At 51.5% G+C, this 11,831-nt stretch overlaps 1 protein-coding gene across 2 annotated transcripts in view; it reads left to right on the top strand.

The window, feature by feature from the left end:
* LOC119275939 (protein translocase subunit SECA1, chloroplastic-like) overlaps nucleotides 1-11,831 on the top strand; it is a 61,599-nt gene that overhangs the window by 9,025 nt on the left and 40,743 nt on the right. For both annotated transcript variants that reach the window (XM_037556876.1, XM_037556875.1), the window contains exon 5: nucleotides 879-1,097. In XM_037556876.1, coding sequence (XP_037412773.1) covers nucleotides 879-1,097 — 219 coding nt within the window. The remainder of the gene's footprint in view (nucleotides 1-878; nucleotides 1,098-11,831) is intronic.

Raw genomic sequence — 11,831 nt, 5'->3', positions numbered from 1 at the left:
AAACCTGGGCTCATGATACCATGTTAGAGGAGCAACTTGTCTGTTTGCATAGGCCAAGGGGCAAATATATAGTACAAGAGACTTGGGATACAAGGAATGAAATCTAGACTAATACTCAAGGAACAGGGCATGATCAGAAACCCAGGGACGAATACGTATGGACACCTACACCGGTACTCCTTAACACTCTGTAAGCAGACCAATACTCCTTAACGCTCTGTAAGCACCCCGTCATCACGCTTCAGCCTCACAACTTTATTCCTTTTACCGAAAAAGGCTTTTGCCCCGCTTTATATATAATAAAGCAAACACCAGAGCCACAAGGTCCAACAAAACAACAAGGTTCACGCTGCGCACACACGCACAAACTCACACGATAGCACACACAGGTCCAAAAAGGGGGGTTCTGCTGAGGGCACCACTCAACAAGCCCAAAAAACGAAAAAACACAACAAGCGGCTCATGCGGCACAACCGATGCATGTGGCACACGCAGCACATGAAATCATGTAGCTTGCCTTGAAAGAAACTTGTATTCTGTCCCCATCTTTCACCTGTGTTCTTGTTTGAATACCGGTACTAATATTCACTTACCGTTGTGTGTTGTTATGGGTGGCACTTGTTGCCTTGGCTCTTAACTCTTGTAACAATTGTGCTTCTCCTCTTAATGAAAAGAAGGGTAATTGTTTTTTGCACGTTCTGTAAGAAGTATTCTATTGCTGTTCACTTCAGAATAGTACATTTTTAAAATATACGAGTACATTGCTGATAGATCTTCTCTTTGACCTAGCCATAAATCTGTTCTTGTATTCATACTCCTGTTTACTAGTTTGTCAGCTACAATCCAATTCGTTTCTCTTATAAATATTATTTTTTCAGGTTGATGAAAAGCAAAGAAATGTTTTACTAACAGAACAAGGCTACGCTGACGCTGAAGAAATACTGGACATAGATGATTTATATGATCCTCGTGAACAATGGGCTTCATATGTTTTAAATGCAATCAAAGCCAAGGAGCTCTTCCTTAGAGATGTGAATTATATTGTTCGTAGCAAGGAGGTGCTTATTGTGGATGAGTTCACAGGTCGAGTTATGGCAGTAAGTATTGCATTATTTTTTCTCAAAAAACAGTAAGTATTGCATTATTATTCTCGGTGCTGGCAATTTTTGTATAGCCCAAAATTAAGTCAGTGGCTAACTTTAGCAAAAGAGCCTTTCGCCCCGCTTTATATATAAAGCAATGACTGACAACAACCCGGTACAAATGCACGCCACCACAACACTCGCACACACCCAAGGCAGGATACATAGGCGCTGAGCGCAGCAACACCACCCTTAGCACTACAAGAGCAACCGGGGACTCCAACAGTGACCACGCCACCGCGAAGAAATGAAGCCACATACGACGAACGGTGAGCTCCAAGACGATGCCTTCAGGAAGGTTACGACACCGGAGTGCCGCCACCGTCCAATCCGAGGATCAGAGTTTCCCCTGGATCCACATGACGGGCAATGAGAGCCGCGACGACGCCTTCAAGAAGGGAACAAGCAACGCCGTCGCCGGTCGATAGAGCAGGTTTTCACCGCGGCCAACACTCACCGCCACCGAACGCCACACCCCGGCTACCACGCCGCCCACACAGCCATGGCCGTCGGGCAACACCGAGCGACGGGCTCTGCCCATGAGCACCACGCTACCACCACCAGGGCCGACGCCTCGGCATCCAAGACCTCGACACCACCTCACTCGATACCCGCCGCTGCCCCAACCGAAAAGACAGGCGGACCCCGTGGCAAACTAGCCTCCATCGACTCGTCCTGCCACATCAGGCGCGAGACGAGCACGGTCCTGCTGCCGGGCGCGAGACGGGCACGGTCCTGCTCCCATGCGCGAGACGAGCTCGGTCCTTCTGCCCTAGCGCGAGACTATCGATGGGCCACAGCTGGGAGAGGGCCATCACTTCAACGGAAATAGCACCCGGACGATGAGGAGACAGATCGAAGGCCGACACAAGCGGCCTACGGACGAGCCGACGCCGAGACACGCCAGCCGCCGCCATAGCCGACTTGCCAAGCCGCCGTGGAGCCACCCACAGCCGGAGCAGCAGCCACACCGGGCCACTGCCCAACCCGCGCTGACCGACGAGCTCCAAGCGTCGGAGCCGCCGGGTACGCACCCGCGCAACCAGCCACCATGGCCGCCACTTGCACCAAAGCCGCGGCACAGGCGCGCGCAGCCTCCGCGCCACCACCAGCCAACCCCGCCGCCGCGCCACCACGAGCGCGCCGCTGGGACTCGGACTAGTCGCCGCGCCGCCAAGCCTGCGGCCGAAAGCCCCTGACTTGACCCAGATGGGGCCGAGAAGGGTCCGTCATGGCGAGCCACAAGGTCAAGGGGGTATGGCGCCGACGCACAACCGCGACCAGCCCCCACAAGACACGCCCACCGGCGGGCGGGACCACCACCGCCAACACCAGCCGCGCCGCCCGCCGCAGATCGAGATCCAGATCGGGGGGAGCCCGACCAACACCCCGCCACCAACGACGCATCGGCGCACCTCCACTCCCAGCCTAACAGCCGTCGAAGCCCGATGTCCCCGCCGCCGAGAGCCCCGCCAAGCTCCGCACCTGTGGGTGCCCCGACTCATAAGTCGAGGTCACCGAATGCACGTGTACAGTGATCCCAGAGATCAATGCTCACTGAACACACAGAAGCTGAATTCAAGAGTCTTACATCCATACATACCGTCTTACACAAATTGTGACCATTATGGTCAAGTCTTACATTGATAAAGCCTTAAGGGCTGAACATCAGATGAAACACAAGCAGCGGAAATCTTCGTTGATAAGTAGAACCCATGCCATCTGCCTTAACCCTACAGGCATTCTGACTAGGAAGCGTCCTAGTTCGCGTGTTCGTCACCAAAGAACTCTTCCTCGAACTCCTGCTCTTCCATGCCTGGTCAATTAAATAACCAGTGGCAAGCCAATGAGTACTTTGAATGTACTCGCAAGCAACCCATGATTTGGTTCAAAGTAGCAATGCAACTGTACAACAAGTAAGCAACCTAGCTTCAAGCTAGTTGGGATGTCCTATCAACTTGTGGGGTATGCATCAATGAACTTGGGTAACCTTGAGAATGCCATGCCATTCAACATGTCAAGTCACCACCTTGACACAAATAGTTCACTTCTACACACACGTGCACTGAGGTTGTAAAATTTCTGGACATAGTTTAAGTAGCACCTCCCAACTGTCCATGACCGTGGACACGGCTATTCGAATAGTTTGACACTCTGCAGAGGTTGCGCACTTTACCCACAAGATCCGGGAAGCTTTCGTGTCATCCACGATCCCGCGGTACCTCAAGTACCCGGGGTAAGCACCCGATCACTATCTTTCCCTAGACGACACTAACATAGAGTCCACTCGATTGGTAGTAACCCCCGTGCCCAACGTTTCATATCTTAAAATTGTGGGGCCTCGCTCCCGTATTTATCACATACCACAAGCACGGGGTACCAACGGTGTGTCCGGTGCCCTGTAAAAACAGTCATGGCCGCCCTACCTGGCACGACCCCGTCCCGAGAGAGCGCAACAACGACTCTCCCGTCACTAGTAATGCGGGCCCCATGCTAGTATCAGCCTAGGTAATCAATAATGCCCCGTCCCATAAAGGGGTAGAGTGGTTGCACATGTTTGGTTGGGACGGTAATCACACATAAATCTAATCCATCATTTTATACACACACCAAAAGCTCTCTTTTGGTACATCACTTCTTCCGCAAGTGGTGTCCATAGTTCAACATCTCCCAAGGGCATTAGGGGCACCCGATGGGGTTTTCGAAAGAATGTAACCACGAAGAGTTCATGGTACACATGCATCATTTTTGCATCAACTAGTCTCTTGTCAATGCAATCATGAACAAGGTAAAGTCATAGGTAGGGTATGCATCATGTGGTGGTTCACAACAAGTTTACCACCGTCATATTTCATCATCATGCAATCGGTAAAAAAAAAAGGGTACCGATGAACAAGAGGGGTGTCATGGTCAAAGGGCTGCTTGCCTTGATTGGCTTGGTCTTCAAAGTCTTCAGGCCCTTCTCCTTCTTCTTCTCCAACTACTACGTCAAACACGGGATCTAATCGTCGCAAGAAAACAACGGAAAAATAAGACAATAATAAAAACAGAAAAGTCAAAGTGCTCAGAAAAATGTCAACTTATTTTTGTAAAATACTAGGAGGAAAACTAAGAAGGGGAAAATTCTTAGTTTTGGATTTGGAGTTAGGGGGACAGAGTACTGGATTTTTAAACAGGGATTTTATTGTTCAATTTGAATTTAAATTTGAACAGTGCAGAAAAGTGTAATGGATGTGTGTGAAAGTTACATCAATAAATAGGTGGGATTATTCTAAGATTTTAGGAGTTGGATTTATTGCATTTGGATAAATATTTTATCCTGAGGAATTTTTGGAAAAGTGATAGAAAAAGAAAAAGAAAAGTGGCACTGTGCCACTGGGCCGGAAAGGCCACAGTGCAGCAGGCCCCGGGGGGAAATCGGCCCGCGCGAGGCCGCCACGTCGAAGGCGTAAAGGCGAAGTACGCCTTCAACCGACGGGCGAACCGGTGCGCGCGCGTGTGCGTTTTTAAACCCGACAGGTGGGTCCCACCCGTCAGGGCGTGAGGCTGACGGACAGGGCCCACGGCCGTCGTCGTCTACCTCCGTCCAGAGGCGACGGCGTGCTCGCCGGCGGTGATATAGGGCACGGGAGGATGCGTGGGTGGTACCGTTGGACTCAGGGGGATGTCGCCGTTCGGGTGGTGGTGGAGATGGTCGCCGGAGCAGCCTGGTTCGCCGGCGACGAGGTCACGCGGCGGAGGTGCTTTGGGCGTCGATGGTTCCGGTCGTTCCCGGCTGCAAAAAGAGTGGGGGAGAGAGGGGAAAGGGTCAGCGAGGCCGCGCGGTTCCAGATCGAGAGAAAACGGGGGCGGAGGAGGCCTTTACCGCGCGGACGCCGACGAGCCGAGGCGGCGGAGCTCGAGCTCGATCTCGAGTCGGGCGGCTCTGGAGACGAATGGATGGTGCGGGAGGTTGATTAGGAGTGTGGGGGAGCGACAGGGAGTGAGAGAGGGGCTCGTGGTTGCCTTTTATAGGCTGGCCGAGGTCCACCGTAGGCGTGGCCTACGGGTGCCCGCGGGATCGGCTCAGGTGGCCGTTAGAGAGGGAATGGGGGCTCGGGGGTGTTCGTGGGAGTGGTTTAGGGTGCCAGGGAGAGAGAGGAGGAGAGGGACGAGCTGCGGGCGGGCCACAGGAGAGGCGCGAGCATTGGCCGAGCGGGGCGGCGCTCTGGCGCGAGCTGCAGGAGAGAGAGAAGGGCGCGGGAGCAAGTGGGCAGCCTGCTGGCGTGGAGCGCACGTCGAGGGGCATCGACTGGCGCGCGGGGGAGGCTCGAGGTGGTCGGGGGACGTGGCGTCAACTGTCGGGTGCCCAGCCAGGCGCTCCAGAGCGCGACTTTGGCCGGCATCCGCGGTTTTCCCGCGTCCCCGCGCGTCCACTTGTGTCTGGCAGCTGGAGGGGGCATGGGCAAAAGCTGGAGAGAGCCTTGGATGCTCTGGAAAGCTGAGGGGAGAGAAGGAGGCTGAGAGAGAGGGAGGAATCTGTTGTCCAGAGAAGAAAAATTGGGTTCCCCCTCCCTTCATCATTGCTTCCTCGGGCAGAAAAGCATCCAGGTGATAGGGGGAACTAGGAGGGGTTGTGGTAAAAAGCAGAGCTCATGGAGATTAGTGGGAGAGGCCAAAAATGGGATTTTGGTAAAGTGGCAGAAGGTGTTTGATGCTGGTTTGGGCAAGTAGATGATTTCCATTTGTCATGCGACTCCACAGGGTGAAATGGCACATATAATTAGGGCCTTCCACCCATTTTGAGCTCATTTGGGCAAAGTTGCCAATGCAACTTTTGTAAACCCTAGAAATTGGCAGGAATGAACTTGTGCAGATCTAGTTGAGCAAATCACTTCTCCTTGATGCACCACTTGGTGTGGTGGCCTCATTTAGTCATGTGATCATGTTCACAAAAGTTGGGATCAAGGAGAGAAAGTTGGTAGTACAAAGTTGTTCAAATTTGATTCTGGTCAGAGGGGGTTTTGGGGCAAGGAGACTAAGTATATGAGGTGGAGTTGTGTTGACTTTTAAAGAGCACTTGAAAATCACAGAGAGAAGAACCAACTCCAAATAAAAAGCCAAATAATGCAAAAGTTTTTGTTGGTCCAAATTTTCATGCTTTATTAATGCAAATGCCATGTTACAAAAAGCAGGGTGTGACAGCACCCCACGAGCGGCTAACCCGCGCCGCCGCAGCCTCGAACAGGGGAGGGAAGGAAAGGCCCCGCCGCCGCCCGCGTCGCATGGGGCGGCGGCGAGGGGGAGGAGAGGCTGGAGGGGAAGGAGTTCGCCGGGGCGGATCGAGGGCCCCCCTGACGCGCGCGCGGGGTGCATCGCGGGAGCGGTTCAGGGGGAGGAAGCCAACACTATATATGAGTGGCTAACTTTATGTGTATATAATGGATCTACGTCGCATACACTTCTCCAAAGATCCGTGAATCATCCTAAAGTGGGACAGGCGGGGAGTAGGAAAAATGTTAGGAGAGGGATTTCTGTTTTGTAAGTGAAAGTTCCATTTATCATATCCATCCCCAAAATTGATTCTTTCCGATGTCTCCTTGTTAGTGCATTTGCTATGTCAAATCATACTCAGCTGATGTCTGGAGCAACTCTTTGATAGCTAATGGATGTATACTTTTGGTTATTTGTTATATCCTTGATATAGTGAATCCCTGTGCAATTGTGCTACCAGAAAATCTTCTGTTGTCAGCATTTCTCTATGCATTTGCACCCTGACTAAGAACATAGTCATGAATATTGTTGTATGTGTGGCCCATCCCTGTTGGCCCATGTGGCCCAGGCCTATATCGTGACTGACCTAAGACTGCCCATAGTGGGAGTAACATAGGTGGTAACATCACACCTATCTAGACAAAATAGATGATGTGGCAAGTAATTAATGATGAAAGAGAGTCATGTAGTAACATAGCTAGTTACTCATACTATGAGTAACATCACACATACCAAGACAAGATGAGTCTACAACCTAATAAATAAAGAGTTGCATGATACCACACATATGTTACTCCCCACTATAGAGGTAGTAACATAGACTAGTAACATATGCATGTTACTAGTCTAAGTTACTGCCCACTATGGGTAGTCTAAAGAAGGACGAGCTCGTCCCTGTCCGGAGACAAGTGCCGCCACAACCTATCAAGCAGGTTAGGAGCCCCTCCTCTACGGCTTACATGGTATCAGAGGGCAGAGTATTGGAGGAGGCGGCGACGGTGGCGTAATTGCTGGCGAGGCGGCGGGGTCCGGCGGGAAGACAACAGCGGATCTGGGCGGTTGTGGGCGTGCAGCTCGCAATGCGGTGGGGCTGCGGGGCAACTGCAGGGGTCAGCAACGAGGTCTGGTGCACAACGACGGTGGGGCTTGGTCAGGGTCACGAGGATCTCCACGCCCCCTTGCTGGTTCTCATTGCCTGCTGCTGCTTCTGGTGCTGTTTCTCGATGGCTTGGTTAGAGGGACGTGGTGCGCGCGGGAGGCGCTGCTGCTGGCTGCTGAACTCTCAGGGCTTGGCAGAGGAATACGAAATGGGTGCTGTGGTACTGCTGGGTGATTTGGTGCTGCTTGGCAGAGGAAGCACAGGTGCTGCTGCGTGCGGTACTGCTTATTCTGCTGAGAGCTGCTGGTGCTGGTTGGAGTTGGTGGTGGCGCTGCTGGCTAGCTTGGTGCTGGCGCACGTAGGAGAGGTCTCACAGCCAAGTGAGTAGCTGAAGTGAGTGATCCTGGTTGTGGTGTGGCTGTTGATTGCAGAGGAAGGACGCAACAGTGTAGATGGTACATCCAGGAGAAGAGGAGGCGGAGGCAGTCATGTGGACTGAATTTACTGCTGCTATAGAGAAACTTGCGTCGCTCATGATTATGAAAGCTGCCGAGGGGTCACCTCCTGCAGGTGGCGCCATTGTTGTGTCCCACACAGATCTGCTTGAGCTCATGCACAATGATGTCAAGTTGAATGGCGTGAGCAGCTACCTGAGCTGGTCGAGGCGGGCCGACCAGGCGGGCCTTGTTGGTCTTGAAGACAAAGGGTGTGATGGGACATGTCCTTGGAACGGTTGAAGAACCGGTTGGCAAGGAGAGGTCAGAATGGAAAAAGTGGAGTGTCACTGACTCCATGATACTGGCTTGTATGCTCAGTTCTCTGATTCCTGCTATTGCAGCGTCTGTTCAGGCATTCTTGAGTGCTTCTGATGTGTGGACCCTGCTGTCCAAAAGGTACTCATGTAGGGGAACTCTGATGCTCATGTCTCAAATCGAAGACAAGATCCATGCTGTGACGAAAAACGTGTTGGTGTATGTGAATAAGCTGCAACACCTTTGGGCCGATCTGGATATGTGTGATCCACTTTAGCTTCCCCATGCATAATCCATGGAGATTGCCAGGTATTGGGTTGAGCGCAGGCATGTGATGCAGTTTCTAAAAGGTCTCAATCAAGGCTTTGAGAGCAGGCACACATACAGCGCTTGTGTCTCTAGATGAGGACATTGTTGCGATGTCCCAGGAAGAGGTACACCTGCAATCTAGAGATGGAAATGAATCTGCTTACAGAGTGGCTGACCAATGAGGTTCTAGGGATTGTTACAAGTGTGGTCAACCAGGGCATATCAGTCGGATTTGCATAGAACCACCCATAAGAGGCAGAGGGTATAGTGGTGGCAGCAGCAACAGAGGTGGTCGGAATGGGAGTGGTGGTCAGACTGGGCATGGTGGTTATTGGAATGCTCTCAAGGCAAATGTAGCTACCTCAGCCGAGGTGAAGCAGCGAGGACAGGAGACTGCTACTAGTTATGTCAACTTTGTCGACAAATAAAAGGTAAGATTGAACACACATCAATAGCAAAAACAACAACAAAGCCTTTAGTCCCAAACAAGTTGGGGTAGGCTAGAGCTGATACCCATAAGATCTCGAAACCAACTTATGGTTCTGGCGCGTGGATAGCTAACTTCCACGCACCCCTGTCCATGGCTAGTTTTGAACACGCATCAATAGCATCTCATAAAATAAATTATGCATGGGTGCTTGACTCTGGAGCATCACAACATGTTTCTGGAGACTTTAATGAGTTCGCATCCCATATTCCGCAGTCCCACACACATTAGAAAACTATTTACACGACAGTGGCACAACCTAGCCCATCACAACAGTTGGGACAGTCTGCTGCACACTGTGTATTGAATTATCCTCAGTGTCGCATGTGCCAGCTTTTTCCGTCAACTTAGTATCCTTGAGTGCTTTGATTGACCAAATTGATTGTGGAATAATTATGGACAAGGTTGTGTGCTCGATCCAGGAGAGATCAATGGGCAAGAGTCTTAGGACTGCAGCGAGGCGTAGGAGACTGTGGTACATGGACCGCAGCAAGACAGACCGGGAGGGAATGCACATGCTAGCTGCAGTTGCTGATGATAAAGAGGCTAGAGCCTTAATCCATCACTGTAGTATGGAACATATGTCTTTTGACAAAATGTATCAAGTATTTGTTGATGTAATGAGTGGTGTGGACAAGAGCAAGCTGAACTGTGATGCGCGTGAGTTTGCTAAACATACCAGGGGCTCATATGTGAGTAAGGAGATCATGAGCATATCTTCTTCTGTGTTAATCCATTCTGATGTATGGACATGTCTAGTGTTATCTACCAGTGGTATGCAGTACTCCGTTACATTCATTTATTTCCGAGACATAAAGATGAGGTGGTCCAGACTTTTTATGCACTTGTTCAGACCCAATTTAATGTGACAATTCAAGAACTCAAATCAGACAATGGCACTGAGTATGTTAACAAGGCCATTGGCGCCTTCATTTCTGACAAGGGCATCCTGCATCAAACATCTTTTGTGGACACACCTCAAAATCAAGTGTCTGAAAGGAAAAATCGCCACCTACTGGAGATGGCCCGGGCATTGATGTTCACCATGGATGTGCCCAAGTTCCTTTGGAGTGAAGTTGTCATGATGGCCACCTTCTTGATCAATTGCATGCCATCCTAGGTGACAGGTATGAAATCACCGTGTGAGTTGGTTTTCGTAGAAATAAATTTCCAGTTCCTCCCAAGATGTTTGGTTGCACTTGTTTTGATCGTGATCATAGGCCATCAGTCAATAAATTGGATCCTCCGGCAGTTAAGTGCATCTTTATTGGGTATTCTTCAGGACAAATGTTGGACTCCATCTGAGAGAACATTTGTGAGCATGGATGTTAGAGCATCTCCAGCCGCGCCCCCAACAGGCCCCCCAGGGCGAATTTTTTCTCGCCGGCGCCGAAAAAACCCCCCAGTCGCGCCCCCAATATGCCGAAATCCGCCGGCTCTGGCCCGTTTTTGGGCCCGGCGATCCCAGGCCGAACCCAGCATACCGTGGGGCGCTCGGGGGCTCCGGCGGAAGAGAAAACCACGTCTGGGCCACACTGTCAGGGAAAAAGTGAAGACCAACGGCTAGATTCGCCCCCACCCCCGCGCGACCTCCCGCCACCTTGCCGGTCCCGACGCCGCCCACCGCCCACCACCGCTAGATAGGCCATTCCCCGCCGGAAAAGAGAGGGGTTTCGCCGCGGCAACCTCTCCACACCTTTCTGGGCGAGTTCTCCGGCGCTCCGGCCGCGCAGGGCGGGATACCGACGGCTATGCGTCCACCTGGGATGCTTGGAAGCATCGACTGCATGCATTAGAAATGGAAAAACTGACCATTTGCTTGGCAAGGGATGTACAAAGGCGCGAAAGACGGTTGTAGTGTGGTACTTGAGGCAGTGGTCACACAGGACCTCTGGATTTGGCACTCCTTTCGTATGCCAGGAACTCACAATGACATCAACGTGCTGCAGTGCTCCCCTGTCTTTGCCAAGCTTGTTGAAGGTCATTCTCCTCCGGTGAACATCGAGGTCAATGGGCTACAACAAGGGATACTACCTAGCAGATGGCATCTATTCGAGATGGTCTACATTTGTGAATACTATCTCAAACCCTGTGCCAGGAGGCAAGAACTCCCACTTCGCGAAGGTTCAGGAGGCTTGCAGGAAGGATGTCGAGCGGGCATTTGGTGTGCTCCAATCTCGATTTGCTGTTGTCCGGTACCCCGCTCAGACCTGGTCGAAAGATCAAATGTGGGAGATCATGACTTGCTGTGTTATCTTGCAGAACATGATCATTAAGAGCGAGCAGGAAGAGCCACTGTTTGACACTTAACCATATTACAGGCAGGGTCCTCTTGCCCAAGTTGATCACCAGCTACCGGCAACCTGGACTGCCTTCCTCAATATGCGTCAGGAGATCCGGGACCCACAGGTGCATCAACAGCTGCAGCAGGATCTGGTGGAGCACCTACGGAGGCTCAAGGGCAACGCCTAGCTCGACGTGTGATGAAATATGAGTTTTTATTTGTTGAACTATATAATTTGCATTGAACTATTTGTAGTTGAACTATTTGATTTCTATTGATTTTCTGTGATGAACTATGTGTTAAAAAGTAGCTTATGTTGAATTTGCGTCGAAGCACAGCTAATATGGCCCGATTTGCGCCGATAGCGGGCCGAAAATGGGCTGAAAAGCGGGCAAATTTGCGCCAAAATTGGGCCGATATCGGCGCCTGGGGGCGGCGGCTGGGAACCCAATCGCCCCCAAGTTGATTTTAACGCTGGTTCGCCCCCAGACGGTGATTTTTCAAG

This window comes from Triticum dicoccoides, chromosome 3B (genome assembly GCF_002162155.2).
Source record: "Triticum dicoccoides isolate Atlit2015 ecotype Zavitan chromosome 3B, WEW_v2.0, whole genome shotgun sequence".
Lineage (NCBI taxonomy): Eukaryota > Viridiplantae > Streptophyta > Magnoliopsida > Poales > Poaceae > Triticum > Triticum dicoccoides.
The sequence above is the reverse complement of the archived record's forward strand: the minus strand, read 5'-3'. Positions and strand labels throughout refer to the sequence as shown.